This window comes from Copadichromis virginalis, linkage group LG23 (assembly GCF_057382275.1).
Source record: "Copadichromis virginalis isolate Kocher_CV1m ecotype Utaka linkage group LG23, C_Virginalis_male_GT1.1, whole genome shotgun sequence".
Lineage (NCBI taxonomy): Eukaryota > Metazoa > Chordata > Actinopteri > Cichliformes > Cichlidae > Copadichromis > Copadichromis virginalis.
The window spans coordinates 14,134,885-14,150,877 of NC_140639.1; the positions used below are offsets into that span (position 1 = coordinate 14,134,885).

Here is a 15,993-nt window from a genome sequence, read left to right on the forward strand (position 1 = left end):
CCAAGCTTTTAAATCATGGCATGGTGGGGCCTTTACAGCTCTGCAGTTACATCTTAATGAGGTGAGTGTGAGCTTGTTATTTCACTAAAACGCCCAGCGACCCTGTGCTTGGATTCCTGACCTTAAGCAACCCTGAGAGATGAGATTTACGGCTCCCTCATTTGGCTCCGAGAGGTATGTCACTGAGCCAAAATTATAGTCTCTAATTGCACTTTAATGTTTATATTAAGGTCAACAGAACCAAACTTTTCCCCTGTGGACTTGACAGGAAAAGGACACAGAAACTGCGAGCTGAGTAGAAATCTTAAGAGAGGACACCGCACCACCTTTCCTTGCAGGATTTGGCCCAGTGCACGCTGCACCTGATGGCACCCTGATGTTAGCAAAGCTCTGTGACACCAGCCAATGTCAACATAGGCTTATGGTAAATGGCTCTCGCTTGTACTGGTACAAATTGGTGCAAACTCTCCCTCACAGCAGAAGCAGATGAAAGGTCTCCCATCCAATGCCAAGCCAAACAAACTAAAAGTTTCCGAACCATTTCTGTGACACTACTGTACAAACCTGTGCCAATTTAGTGAGAGCCAACTGATACACCATATATTTAAAAAAACAAAAAAACAAGAGACACGGTACCTTCCTAGATATTATGTGGTGAAAGTATAATCACAGAAAACAAGTAATGTTTCAGGGTCCTTTGGTTGGTACCTGTGGCTGGTATTTAATTCACAATGATTATGTATTACAGTGAATACAGATTGGTCTGATCTATGATACTCGTGAGAATAAACTCAAAATAGGTTAAGTTAAAATCTTACATCAACTTTTTTTAAAAGTTCCTACCTCCTGTTGCGCATGCTCTCTCTGCTGGTTCAACTCTCTGACCTGCTCAGTGAGACTCTTTTTGTCACTCTCATGCGAGTTCAAAGACTCTTCAAAATGCAGCTGCAGTTCACGCAGCTCAGACTGCAGGACAGCCATTTGGTTCTGCAGCATATGAAAACACAAACCGGTCAGCCGAGTTACAACACGGCAAGGAAACGTGAACAGAGCCAGTATGCTCCCGTCATATTTTTACCTTGTCCTGCTCCTGTTTGCGAAGTGATTCCCTCTGCAGGCGTTCCATATCCATTTCCGCTGTGGCCAGGTCCTCTCGCAGGGATGCTAGCTTCTCTGTGAGGACAGCCTTCTCTGCCTCCATCTGAGACAAAGCCTGATCAAAACACACTGCGAGGTCAGAATCATTCATACGTAGCTCAGAAAAAGAAGCTGACTTGGCCACTGGTTCTTGGACAAAAAGAAATCGGTTCCACAGTTCGTACTTGTCATTTACTGTCAGTAATTTTTATATTGTCCTAGTGTCTGCACTCTTTCCCTGTCTTTGTCTCCCTCTGTCTTACCAATGAATTTGAACCTTTGTCTTCCTCATTTCCACTTCCTGGTTTACTTTAACTATTGTTTTTCTGTGCTATTCTCCTTTACTTTAAGGTCCTTTCTTCATGTTTCCTTGATTGCCTTCACCTGATTGTGTTTTTCCTCCTCTCACTGGTTATACCTGCACGCAACCCTGTTTGTAACCCTGTTTGTATTCTGCATACTCATTTTTCTGTTGTAACTCATGCTTCTTCTGCTTTCTTTAGGAATTGTATTATCTTCCAGTCCTTTTATATTTCATCTGCAGATCTTCTGCATGCTCAGAATTGCGATGTCGTCCCCTGGCCTACCTTCAAATACACAAACATTTTAAACATCACTGACAATCATAAGAACCATAAGAAACCTGCAAAGACCACCTCATGTACCTGCTGCTTTTCATTCTCAGCCTGCAGGAGACTTTGGCCGAACTCCTGCTTCAGCCTGGCCAGCTCTTCTCGCACCTGCTGCAGCTCCTTCTGGCTGTGCGCACGCAGCTCCTCACACTGTCTGCGCAGCTGCTCCTCGGCCTGCTCCCGCTGAAGCATCAGCTCTGCACGCTGCTGCTCCTAAGGACCAGCAAACAGACACTTCAGTACAATTAACAGATTAATAGACAGTGAGACCAGCAAATTCAAAGTGCACCTTCTGCTGACGTTCTGCTTCGAGCTGCTCTCTGTGAATTTGCTGTTTGCTGGTCAAAGTCAGCAGGGTACTCCTCTCAACTTGAGCCAGCTTTTCCTCCAACTTACTTCTTTCTTCTTTTGCTTGTGCACATTGCCGTTCAGCATCTGCTCGCATCTGAGCAGCTTCACCTGCACAGGTAAATACATCCATGTACCTCAGTTGCAGACAAACTTTAAAAACCACTGATGTTACAGAAGCAGCAATATTTTATTCAGAGTTTTTATCAAAGAACATGCTAGCTTAATGGCACTCATTTGTAGACCCAAAGATCTTGAGGTGCAGTGGACAGAAAGGACAAACTAATACAATACGAAATGCAGCGTAAGTGGATGTTACATAAAGCTAGCATAAAAGTGGAACTTGGCAAATGATACTAAACATCTTCTTTAGCTTAAATTCAAACTTAACTGTTACCCAATACCTAACCAAACACTGACCATGGACACCACAAGCGCCACGCTTTACCACGGTAAGTCAAACTAACCAGTTTGAACTGCAGCTGTTAAACGCACAGAAACTTAAATAAAACCTTTAAGAAACAGAAACTCATTATCGTTCAATTTAAGACCTTTTACACTATCTCTGAAAAAAGTGGTAACATTACATGCAAGCTTTAAATGTGTTTGTCAAATATCTCTTGTTGAGGCATGTTTACTCTTCAAAATAACCTTCCTATCTCTGAGAGTGACGTTCCCAAACATAACATTTTTCAGTTACAGCAGGTTTTTTGTTTTTGATGAAGTTTGAATAGTTTAATTTAGGTTTACCTGCCACTTAAAAGAAAAAAAAAATTATACTCACTCCCGTCCTGTGGTACTTGTTTTATAGCAAGAAAAGAAAAATACCACATCTGCAGGGGAGTCTAAAAGGATGTGTGTGAAGTATGCAGGCGTGACCATGGGATAATATTATTTTCTGATTTGTTGAGCAAGTGTCTCCATGGCATCAACTGTAAGCAAAGCCAGACTGCGGCACAGAGAAAATTAACTTAATTTATAATAATATGTATTAAACTGCCTATCAGATATAACCACTGATCAACTAAAGCTGCCGCAGGGCTGTTCTGGATCGTTTCAGTTCACTTTAACCCCTGCTTATCTGATTCATGCGTATGTTTGTGCAGAGTGGTGAGACCCTGGTCAGCTGAGAAAGCAGCTCCAGTGATGCTGCAGCCCAGCTGTTGCAGAGCTCACAGCTGAAATATGGATCTCTTGTGGGTTGCTGGAAAGGCTTCACGGCCGGGGGGCTTGGCAAAGAGAACAGTGGGGTCTCTGAGGGAGAGGGCTACTCACGCGTCAAGGCCTCGTTAGCTGAAAGCAAGCCGCGCCTCTCCCCCTCCAACCTGGAGCGCTCGGCCTCCAGAGACGAGGCAAGCTCCTGGCTCTCGAACAGGGCCGTCTCCAGGGACTCCTTCTCTGCTCTGCAACACAGTGGTAAAACGGTTTGAGTGCTGAAAAAAGACTTTTGAACCTTTTAGGTGTAGAAGGTCATAAAACCCAATAATCCATCACAAGCGTAGTTTCCAAATAAAACCATGTTACTTAAAGACTCTTGTTACACGAGACTCGCTACGCTTTAGAAAGTAAAATTTGTTTAAAAAAGTCAAAATGACCGTAAATACCCGACGGCAGTTGGATTTATTTAAACAAACACACAGAGATACACCCATGCTTTTGAGGACACTGTGCTCACTTACATTCATTCCTTGCACTCTCAAACTAAACATTACTGATACAAGCCTAACTCCAATTTATGCTGAATGCAAATGCTAAAAAACAAACTGGTGAAGCTGGTTTTAAATATCAAATTGGTCCCAAACATTTCAGAGGTCCAACCACACAAACAAATACGCACAAACACACACACAGACCTCAATGCAACCAGCTCCTGCGTGAAACCACAGGCCTTTCGGTCAGCGGAATTTAGCTTGACATCCAGAGCTGCCTTGTCCTTGGCCAACTCCTCCCTGTCATGGGTAGCTCTCTTTATGGCTGCGGTCTGTGTCTCAAGCTCCTTCTTGCACGCACACAGCTCCTCTGTCACAGATTGCAACTGCCTTTTGACCTGGAGATGAGCACAGGCAGAAAAAAAAAACATTTCTTTACACAACATCATTATAAACATTAAAATATTGCATTTGCAATTCACAACAGACTTATGACAAATACATTTTTGATTATTTTCAGCCAGAGTCTTGTTCGTGACAAGTGGGAGACAGATGGATACCCTCACCTATGGCCACGACCTGCGTGTGGCAACCAAGGCTGGACTGGGACAAAAAATCGGCCCGGGCATTTTGACTAGAGACCGGCCCACCAGGATAAAGATTGAAAATGTGACGTCATTCTGGGGTAAAACCGCAAAGGATTCTGGGAACTTGTGGCAAGAGGTACTAGCGCACGCAGGCTTTCAATTGAACTCAGTTATACAGCGATAAAAAGAAACACAAAAAATGGCAAGAAGCTGTTGTATTATTAACTGCAATAGCCGGTCGCATGACAGCCACGGGAAGCCGACGGGTAAAGAGATCGTTTTTTTGTTTTTTTTATTGGATTACGTCGTTGAAGAGAAATTTTTTAAGCCATGTTTCCAAAGTAAGAGCCGACAGATGGTCTGGATATACCAAATATAACGTCTCAGAACACTCCAGCTCACATGTTAGTCTGCTCCAAGCATTCCCACAAAGGTCAGAGTTTTGTAGTAGTTAATACGTCATTTTTCTTAACATAATTGGTGATATAGGTTACAAATAAGTCTGGCGCTGAACAGAAATTGTCGCGCTATGCTCCTTTATTTATTATGAATAAATAGTAAATTGTCCTGACACAATATTGTGTTTCGCTTCTGTTATTATGGTACATTGACAAAAACATATACTTTTATTCACAGGATAAAACAGTTGTTTTGTATCACTAATTGTCCATTGCGATTACAACATACAATATTATTGTCACTGCTACATTTCTGTAATGCTACCAGAAATTATTTCCATTACTAATTAATTACGGTTGAGCTCAAAGGTTATATTAATAAACGGTTAATGAATGTGTATTTATGACGACGATTTGTGAGACTGGTAAACTTATGATATGTACGATGGTCTTTACTTTCTACACGGTGCATTTCAAGGTCCTGTACCCATCCGTCGGTAAACTGTACCTGGGCTTGTTGCAGTGACCTGAAGTTACTAAACTTCATGAGTGTATGCACTCACTCCAAGAACCGTATAATTATAAATATGAGCGTGGTGAAAGTTGGGCAGCACGCTAACGTCTTTTGTCCCTCTGTGTGCTCGTAAGGGTCTGACCCTTTCACTCCTTTGATTTTTTCCTCGTATCTTTTCTTGGTCTTTTCGTCGAGTCTGTCTTTGTACGGACCGGCATTGTTCTCCTTTTGTTTTGTACATTCCTTTTTTGTGCGGCAAAGAAAAAGCAAGAAGGTATTGGAACCGGAGAATGAACGTTTTGTGGTGCTGCAAATGCTTGCATTTGATGCGGTACTTGGATTGTTTTGCCATGAGTTCCTGGCATGCAATGTGCGAAAATCACCTGATTGCTAAACAAGGGGGAGGGTGCATCCGGCCTCCTCGGCTGTAATTGGTCCAGCCCAGAGTCGATCATAACCAATTGGCCAATCCAACACCTTTCATTATATATACCCTTCCTAAAAAAAAAAAAAAAAAAAAAATCCATCGGCCCATAAAATCAAAATATCGCCAGCGGCCCACCGGGCAAATGCCCGGTATGCCCGATGGCCAGTCCAGCTATGGTGGCAACTGAAGGAATGAAATAAAGAAAAACCATGGATATAAGGGCCCACATAGCAACATTGGTATGGATTGGATCTGGCCCACACAATGTGCTTACACATGGCCCACATACCGCAAAGAATGACGGCCCTTCGGTGGCCCAGATCAGGTTTGCCAGAGGTGGCCCACACATGGGCCAGCACAAGACCAGTTGCAGACACACTGGTGGCCCTGTCATTGCCCAGAAGTTTCAGCTCTGGCCCCAGATGTCAGCCTAATGTGTACCTTAATCAAGCCATGTAATAACAACATGTGCATAATAGTTCAAAAGTAACATGACAAAACTCTGTTCAGACAGTGAATGGACTGATTCTTATGTAGCGCTTTTCACTACTCAAGATTACTGAAAGTGTTCTATACAACATGCTACATTCACCCATTTTCTCTAAACCGAGTGCTTCCTAACTAAATTCATACACATTCACACTCTTGGCATGCAGACTGGAGGAGCCAGGGATCGAACCACTAACCTTCCGATCAGTAGGTGACCTGCTCTACCTCCTGAGCTACAACCACCCAGTGGTAAACATGAGTAAACCCTCAATAGGTTTTGGATAAAGTGCCCACTCACAAACCTGTCAAACCTGCATTTGAAACTTTGGCTACCATAGCAGTATAGTATTGCAACAAGACATTTGGATCTTCTAACTAAAATAGGAAAATAGGAACATAAATAGTGCCATCATTGCCAGACCTGGCCCACATCTGGTTGACATACACCCTGCCATGACACCGGTCAGTCAGAAGTGCCAGTTTGATGCCGGATCCGGGCCAGACCTGTTTTCTATGAGCCTGGGCCACATAAACCAAACCACAATCGGCCAGATATGGCATTCCATCGCACAAACAGTGGCTACATTGCCAGACCTGACCCATATCTGGATGACATATGTCTTATCGTGCCAGAAGTCAGCCAGCAGTGCCGGCTTGATACCAGATCCGGGCCAGACCTGCTTGCTATGTGGGGGGCGGGGTGAGGTTCATCTGAAGGGTGTCTGGGTCAGCCTTTAAACAGGGCAACCAACATAGCCCTTGAGTTTAGCGCTGCTGCTCCTTTCCATCTGAAAGCAAATTAGCTGATGTGGTTCAGAGATGCCTTTTGAACAACTTGTATTTCAGCAATATCCAAACTGAAGAAGACACAGGGTAGCAGAGGAGTGGAGAGAGGGACACCATGACTTCAACCAGTGGTTAGTGAAGTCCTGTTGCCATCTTAGTGTCTTGAAATGAGGGGCAGATCTGACTGTGAAACAGAGGACTATCTCATGATTATACCCTGGATAATCCCCTTTTCCGACTCCAAAACTCATCACAATTTGTCAAATAAAGTTCATGTTTGATTGAATATGGCCTAAAAAAAAGCAATCAATTAGTAAATTGTTCCCTGAGGTCACAGAGTAGAGGAGCTGACGGCTATTTTCACACAGACATCTATATATGGAGTCTTTTTTTTTTGGAACTAGAGCTGTGGCCCCCTGGAGGCCATTACAAAGATTGCGAGTTTAAATAATTTCTTTGGTTTAAGATTTCAGACCTGGAAACTACAGTGATGTGTCTTTTGGGGAGGACAATGAACCTTTTAGGTGGGTGAACCCTGTGAAACATGAAATTTCTAGCAGAAATAAATACTAAACCACTAAAAAATTTGGCTCTAATGATTTTAAATTTAGACAGACCTCCTGCCTCCATAAACATTCATTAGGAGACACAGCACCCCGTAACAGTATAGTAACTGCACTGAAACATGATTCAACCGTGAAATAATGGAACTAACAAAATGGTTCCAAAAATAAATAATAAATGTCTCACACATCCTTTGTTTTAAGTTTGCAAAGAAAATAAGTTGAAGAATGGACTGAATCATTTTGAGGGAAGGTTTGTTTTTTATTTTAATTTAAAAGCATATTGATTTGCTTCTATAATAAGCACAAGAGCTTTCAGTTCATATGAGTATATGCTGTCGGTTTCTCTCTCTCTCTCTCTCTCTGTCTTGCTCTCAGGTGAAGAGCTGGGCAGAGCTGTCGTTTCTCGGGTTTGTTTCTGCACACATGCAACTCATTACCTTCATCAGTACTAGGTACTTAAGGACCGGCTGTGGCAGTGTCTCCACCAGATTGTCGCCTCCACTTTGGTGGTAAATCGGCCAACCTCGTGTAACTGAGATTTCTGCAAGTTTCGCAAAGTAACTCTTGCGTTTGATCTGCTTCCCAGTTTACCTCCTGGAGTTCCTGCTTTACTGCTTTTGAAACCTCCCTGCTGCCTATAGTGGAGTCAAAAGACCACAGTCGGATTTGTTCTTCATCTGCATTCATGTTTTCTGACTTTCTTTGGAAACAAGTATTTGCCAGCCTGCCTACCAGCTACCCCTCCCTTGTCTCACCCTTCTCCCCGGACAAAGTAAGATTTCTAAGCTGAGAATCATTAAGCAATCTCAGGCAACCTCACAGCTCTGGACTTCATTAACTGATTCTCTCCCATTTCAAAGATTCTCCCAGAGCTCCATTACCGCTGTTAGCAGCCACCTGAGTAACACACGCCCATCTTTTCTTGTCTTACTGTGAATAAAGCTTCCCGGGTCCAACCTTACATTTTTTTTTTTTATACAAAATATAATACATACAATATATACATATGGAGAAAGAAGCTTCACAGGGTTCCACTCTCACAGCTTCTGTAGGAATTAAAAGGGTAGGTACTAGCCATATGTTAAAAAGATGCACTTAATTAGTAGATCACTATTAAGTGTCAACAGCTTTTATAAAAGTACAAATTTTGTCTGATCTGGAGCATTACAGTGTGTGTTAACACACAACCAAAGCCTTCCCAGAAGTGTGAATTCACCCCAATGTCAGACTGTCTCATCTCTCTACAGCCTTAGTTAGTGTGTAAAGACTCATCGAAGTACAAGGGGGGCAAAAAAAGAACAAGTATGGCTTATTTGGAAGGGTTGGCAAGAAGAAGCCTCTTCTCTACAACCAATGTGACACCACAATTTGTTCACAAACTTGCATCTTTTGACAGACACAACCAAAGGGGAGATGTTTGACCATAAGACACCACCCCTTTTGGAGAAAAATAACACAGCACAAAAATCTCATATCAACTGTCAACACAATGAAGGAGGGCTGATGATGTGATGCACTTTGCAGTCAAAGAATCAACCACGAACTCCTCTGCATGCCAAAGTTTTTTAGAGTAAAATGTGAGTCCATCTGTATGAAAGCCCAAGCTTGGCCCAAACTGGCTCATGCAACAGGACAATGACCCCAAGAACTGCAGCAAATGTACAACAGAGTGGGAGAAAAAAAGGAATCACGGTTTTCCAATGACAAACTCAAAGTCCAGGCTTCAAGACCATAAGAGAGCTGCGCATATTTAAACACCTGCAAACCACAATGAACTGAAGCAACCCTGTAAAGAAGAGCGGGCCAAAATTCATCCACAACCATGCGAAAGACTGAAAATATCATACAAAAAAAACAATCAACTTATTGCTTATATAAAGGTGGTTCTACAAGCTAGATATTAACTGGCTGTACTAAACTTGCTTTTTCACACGACACTAGTCGGGTGATTCCATATGAAGTCTTTCCAGTGCTGTAACTTGTTCTGAGTAGCCACCTATTCCACATGCTGAGTCTTGAAGTTTAACTTAAAAGACACTTTTGAAGTTTCCACCAGTGAATTATTAGAAAACCGGTCAAACATGCATTGCATCAATGGCTGTTTGTGTTCCTCTACATCAGAGACAATAAGTTGGTGCAGTGTATTGAAACTATTAATTGGTGCTGACCAGTGTTTAAGGTGTGATTAGTCTTATCAGTAAGTACTCAGAATGACCCTAATATACTGTACCAGTTACTGACACACTAGCACACTATATTTAACCAACCCCTGCTACTTCTAATATTTCACTGCGGAAGATTGTTTGAAAAGCAACAATCACTATAATTTGATTTTGGACCAAACAAAAAAAATGAACTCACACTAACTAAATATTAGCACACAATGTCTTTCAGCCTCTCCTTAGGTAAATATTCAAGTGGATGAATTACACCAATGTTATGGATGTGTGTAGGCCCCCAATATGGGGATGAAACATGAGCTCAGTGCGATGCATGCCGCTACAGGGTTTGCTTCATCCAAGTTTGATTTATTTTTACAGATAAGCTATCTAAAAATGTTTGGATGGAATTTGTCAGATTTTTTAGGTTTGTTATATTTTTGCTCAGATCAACATGGATATCCCAGTTTCACATTCAGAACAGATAATACAGCAGGAGAGGATTCTTTTCATTCTTTAGAGGACGGAACAGGGGGATCTGGATCTGCTGAGGAAGAATGGAAATACTTTAGGTGTTAATTTATTGCTGCTTTCACCAAAACTCCTGCTGGATATTATATGTCTGTCTATTTATCTTTTCCAGTTCACATTTGTTCACCAAGGTCCTCTGCTTGTTATGTCCCAAGTTACATATAAAACACACAGTGGAGCGCTGCATATCAAATGTGAGAGGAAAAAACACAGCAGATGCATCCAGGACCTCCTATGCATTTTAATGTGACAACAAGCTCCGTGAACCTGCTGAAAGCTGTTAATAACATCAGCCAATTCTCCAAGGCGTCGGGAGTAGGGAGGAGCGTGAGCGGCCTGACCTGCGAGCGCTTCTCCAGGGCCTGAGCTTTCTCCTTCTGCAGGAGACTCAGCTCTGCTTCTAGCTTCTGGCAGAGATCCTGCAAGTGGCTGTGGGAGCTCTCCAGGGCTTGCTTCTCGGCGAGCAGATCCATCATCTCCTTTTGTGCCCGCGCTGCATCCTCTCTGGCTGCTGCCCGCTCCGCCTCGGCTTCCCGTCTACGTTCACAGAGCTCCCTCTTCTCTCCTTCTGTCTGGAAGGGAAGCCAGGATATTTCATTTTACTTCATTTGAATCACCTTGTTGTTGAATTGTGCTATACAAATAAACTTGCCTTGCCTTGCCTTGCCTTTACTTCCTTTCCTTCTAGTAGCAAGTCTGCTTGGTTACACCTCTGGGCACTTATTTATTTTCTTAATTAACTTTAATTTCAGCAATCACCAGGATACAAAAACTGCAGGTATAGAGTAGAGCTATATGACTTTGTGAGACCAAGAGAAATTTTCCAAGTCAATAATATCAAATAATATGCTCTTGATCAAAATCAACCCTATAGTCTTTATATATTAGTTATATGATTTATATACTGTAAGTTTGGGAGCACCTGATGACAGATCTGTGACTCACAGTGCAGCACACAGCAGAGCAAGTTAGTCATCTCACCTCGTGCTCTCTACTTTTTTTGTATGTTATGGGGGAACTGCATGGCTACTGACCTCCAGCAGAATACGACTGAGCTCCACCTTGTCTTTTGCTAAGCCTTCACTAAGGGCGGCCATTTTGTCGAGAGAATCTTTCAGCGCCGCCTCCTGATTCTGGAGTTTGTTGAAGGCCAGTTCCTGCGCAGCACTCTGAGACTCAATCTGCAGAGTGATTCAAATAATATTAAAAGAATTATGACAGATCTCAGAGAAACTTTGCAAAACTTGCGCTGAGGAGCTGAGTTGTTAACCTTGGAGAGAGCCAGAGTGAGGCTGGCCTTGTCATCCTCCAACACCTCCTTCTGCAGGGTGATTTGGCTCAGAGCCTCCTTCACCATCACAAGCTCCCTGCGCAGATCCGAGTGCTTCCCTTCGAGCTCCTGCAAACTCCTCTCACTGAAACAGAAATTATATCACATGTTTAACTCCCCACCACTGTTCTGCTGGTCTCACACACGATCCCTTTAACAGTAATCCATCTGTACTTTAAAAAAAAATGATGAAATGTTGGCATAAGTGCCGAGTTTTCTTTTTTCTGTTTTTCTTGTTTTTTGTTCAATTGCATGTCCTTCTCCAATTCTCAGCTAATCAAATTTTTTAGCCCAAGAAACCCTGAAAATGGGAAAGAAAAGTATCCCTCATGCATGAGTTCAGTAATGCTATGTAAATCATTTACATTTTCATCCAAATGTCATGTGGGTGCATTGCCGGCTGGAGAATGACATGTGTTACTGATCTGAACTCTAAACAAATGGGGCTTGAAAACAATCACGCCTGTCAGGATGTGCTTTGTGTAATGGTCATTCTCTGTGATCTTGCTGTACCCTCTTTGGGCCTCCGTGTTCTGGCGTGCCAGCTGCATCTCTAGATCCTCCCTTTGCTGCCTCAGGAGATCCCTCTGTCTCTGAAGTTCTAGCGAGGAGCTCCGTAGTACCTCCATCTCAGCACGCTGGGAGTCCACTTCCTGCTGAAGCCCCGACAGCAGCTTCTCCAGGCTGCTTTTTTCACTGTGTGATGTGGTGAAAGAAATAAGCAGTGGACATGAAAGAGACAAAGCATGTTCAATAGCTTTCTAAATGCCAAAATCAAAGTGTAGTCAAGAAAAAGAAGTAGAAGTACTTGGTGAGGATGTACCTGGAGATGAGCTCCAGTGAGCGGTGATATCTGTTGCTGTCCCTGAGGCTTTCTTCCAGAGCTTTTTTATCCTCCTGACTTTCCCGCCTCACATCCTGAATCTTCTGCTCCAACTCTCTCCTCTCAGCGTCCCTCTCTTGCTGGTGTTCGCGCAGTGTATCCACTTGCTCCAGAGCAGCCCCCAAACGTGCACGTAGCTCCTGCAGGTTATATGTCAGTGTGAGTGATTGAGCTTTTTATGCTTGAAAGGCTGCAACATAAAAATTCACATAACACAGAGTTACATGAGAAGAAACAATGAGAGAGACACAGACAACCATTCACACTCATTCATACCTGAAGCTGATTTAGAATCGCCAATACAATTCATTAAATTCTACCCATACAACGCCACATTACAACAAGTCGCCAAGTCACAACAACAGTCACTTTAAGGCGCTTTAAGCCAAAGGATTCAAACCCACGATTCTGAGTTTAGACTGTGACACTTGCAGAGGATGTAAAAGTACTACATTTCCACGTTGCATCAACAGATCTTAAATGTGTTTTTCAGCCCTGAAAATTTCACATTCTCCTGGATTTGTAAAGCTACAATGGCTCAAAAATGCTGCAAAAATGAACTGACTCTGAACCTGCGAAGTTTCCGTTATGTGCTTTGTGGCCCTGTTACTTGGAAAATATTCAGAATGTGAAGGTATGAAAGTTTTTCATGTCTTTATTAAACACCCTAAAAACAAATCAGCTGATTCTGATCAGTCCAGCTGAGGTAGGAACTTTTTTAACTTTTTAACTTTTTAAACTTTTTTTTAAGTTTTAACTTTTTTAAGTTGACAAATATGACAAATAATGATCACAGAAAAAGTAAAAAAATGAAAAAAAAAATCACTTCATAGTAGCTTATAGTAGTAGTTAATGTCCTCACAGTTTTGTGTAGCTCATTCCATTTATAGGCAATAAACTATTTAAACTATTTAAAGTTCATTGTGGATAAGAGGACTAGGTAATGTTAAAGCATGTAATCAAAGACACAAACCTGCAAGGCAAACACACTCTTAACACATAAACACATGTGTTACGTGTGTTTATAAACACAAAACTGTTATTACAAAGTGGGGAGATTGTTGTTTCTTTGAAATTACATACTACAAGTATATGCCCAAAAGTTTGACTTTTGCAGATATAAATTAGAAGAAGCGCACAGACTGTGTGTTAGATAACTGTTATACCTGTGTTTGTTTCTGGTGTTTGGAGAGAGCATTCTGTACTGATATCACAGTAGCGTTCCTAAGAGGAGAACGGCCATGAAGAGGCGAGGATGACACACTCTCAGGGCCACAGCCGTCCCCCTCACTGCTCACTAACTATAAAGAAATTATAGTAAAAATAAAAGGCATTATTGACTTCATTGCATAACAGCTTCACAATCTAATTCACTACTTTGTTTTGTTCCGACCTGGTGAACATGGTGTAAAATCTTTTGGAGGGCTTGGATCTCTGTGTGGAGTATTTCCATCTCTGCTTTATCCTCGGTTCGCCTTGTCTCCTGAGCAGGAAACCATTTAAGTCAGATAAGCAGCGTACATGGAGTAAGTCTGACATTCCCCAGACTGCAGCCCTCTAGACTAGGAAGTTATGGACTTTATCAAGCCTCAGGTCCAGACTAGAGCCAATTTAGCTATCTGTCACCTCCTACCATATATTCCCAAGGTCCTACCATCCTGTCCAGACTGATCTGCATGGTGTTGAGGCTGATATCTTTCTCACTGTTCTGGCTTTGGAGGTGCTTCATTGTGTCGGTCAGTTCCAGGATTCTAGATAGACCATGAAAAGAGGGTTCAGGAGAGTTCAGGAGACATCAAGGAGAAGACAGAAAGAGACTGGGATGTACTCCTCCCTCTAGACCATCAATGCTATCATGTTCTGCTCATAGTCTACAAGAGATGGCACAAAAGACTTGATTCCCATTACTAGATAAAAGAACTAGATTTACTCCATATATAAAGGTTTGGGGTTTCATCAAAAGGATTATACTTGTCTTTTCATTCAGGCATAGAAAAATAAGAATTTCCTAAATGATCAACCAATCGCACTGCACATGACCTTGAAGCCAGTATTCCTGTTTCAGTTTATGAAAATGGAATAGTGACGGCCCAGAGCAGTTAGTCTAACCCACAGATTGAGTTACTCAGTTACTATATTCAGTCTGAAACCAGCGGTGGATGGTTGTTAAACAAAATGAAGGTAACCATAGGACATTTTCACAAAGGAACACAAGAACCACATTAAGTTAAAAGACAGACATGGTAGATTTCTTTTAGGTATGTTGCTTTTTGAGAATAAAGTCAATAAAAAGTTGAAATGTCAGGAATAAAGCTGAGCTGAAAAAATAAAAGTTAGAGGAAGAAGAGTTTTGGCATTTTGAGAATAAAGTTAAAGCTTTGAGAGAAAAAGTAAAAAGTCAATATTACACTTTACATTTCAAGAATAAAGTTAACTCAGTAGATTTCACCTCGTTTTCATCATCTTGACTTTTATCTAAACATCTCGACTTTGTTCTTGATATTAATATTGACATCCCGACATTAATTCTGAGATGTTGACTTTAACTTTACCATCTTGTACTTAATCTTGACACGTTGACTTTAATCTTGACATTTGTACTTGGGGAGGCCTTTACCTGGAATTGAGTTTGACTTTCTCTGCATCGCACTGAGCCTGAAGCTGCATAGCCTCTTTCAGCTTGTCCTTCAGCTGCCTCTCCAGAGCGGACATCTCCACACCACCACAGGGGCTTCCTTGTGTTACTCTGGCCTCTAAATTCATACAGGCAGCGTGCAGCTGCCGGCTAGCTGCGACACACTCGGTACGCATATCAGACAGAGTTCTGTTGAAAATAAGGATTGCAGAATGTGTTATGACATTTGAAATTATTTAAAGCATAAGAAAAGCGGATGATGGTTACATTCAGTTGCAAACTTTTATCCTAATTTTTTTTTTAAAAGATGATGAATGCCTCTCATGATTAAGCTCTGAGAACTGAGCTCTCTTTGAAGTGTCTTAAGTTTAAGTTGCAGCTCAGCATCTGACATGACAAAGCTGTCTATGAACTGAGCACTGACTATAAAAGCAAAGTACTCTACAATACAGTGGTTCAGCACTATAGAAGCCAAGTCTCCCTGAAGACAACAGCTTAGGCTTCGTCCTGATGGATGATTTTAACAGTGAGTGCAGGCACCTTGAGCAGTATTTCCCCACAGTGAGAAACAATAAGCAGGGGCCAATGACCTTGTTGACCTGCTCCACTTTGATGTGTGGCTGAGAGAGGTGGATTGTTGTCACAGTTGTGAGACTCACAGGAGAAGGTGGGGGTTTTGTGGAATTCTGACTTGCCGGAGGGATTCTGGCAGCACGCCACACTCACCTGTCAGTGAACGTCCTTAGCTGGGTGAAACTGCTCCGCAGGGAGGCGGCCTGGCGCCACAGCGCTCTGACATGAGCCTGTTCCCGACTCAACCGGGAGGCACACGTCTGCAGAGACAAGCAGCAAACCGGAGTAGAACCTGGCGTTAAGGTGGTGTGGGCTGCTTATAGCAACCTTTAATTTTATTGTGATCCCA

At 42.3% G+C, this 15,993-nt stretch overlaps 1 protein-coding gene across 6 annotated transcripts in view; it reads right to left on the reverse strand.

Annotated features, from left to right (window-relative positions):
* Positions 1-15,993, reverse strand: part of crocc2 (ciliary rootlet coiled-coil, rootletin family member 2) — a 46,985-nt gene that overhangs the window by 11,653 nt on the left and 19,339 nt on the right. For 5 of the 6 annotated variants that reach the window (XM_085449476.1, XM_085449477.1, XM_085449473.1 and 2 more), the window contains exons 8-23: positions 15,798-15,904; positions 15,054-15,260; positions 14,070-14,187; positions 13,830-13,919; positions 13,603-13,737; positions 12,377-12,576; positions 12,067-12,249; positions 11,494-11,638; positions 11,258-11,404; positions 10,565-10,795; positions 3,971-4,164; positions 3,393-3,520; positions 2,059-2,228; positions 1,803-1,982; positions 1,079-1,213; positions 844-987 (exon numbers count right to left, since the gene is read on the reverse strand). In XM_085449476.1, the coding sequence (XP_085305602.1) occupies positions 844-987; positions 1,079-1,213; positions 1,803-1,982; positions 2,059-2,228; positions 3,393-3,520; positions 3,971-4,164; positions 10,565-10,795; positions 11,258-11,404; positions 11,494-11,638; positions 12,067-12,249; positions 12,377-12,576; positions 13,603-13,737; positions 13,830-13,919; positions 14,070-14,187; positions 15,054-15,260; positions 15,798-15,904 (2,514 nt within the window). The remainder of the gene's footprint in view (positions 1-843; positions 988-1,078; positions 1,214-1,802; positions 1,983-2,058; positions 2,229-3,392; positions 3,521-3,970; positions 4,165-10,564; positions 10,796-11,257; positions 11,405-11,493; positions 11,639-12,066; positions 12,250-12,376; positions 12,577-13,602; positions 13,738-13,829; positions 13,920-14,069; positions 14,188-15,053; positions 15,261-15,797; positions 15,905-15,993) is intronic. The other variant, XM_085449474.1, reaches the window with a different exon arrangement.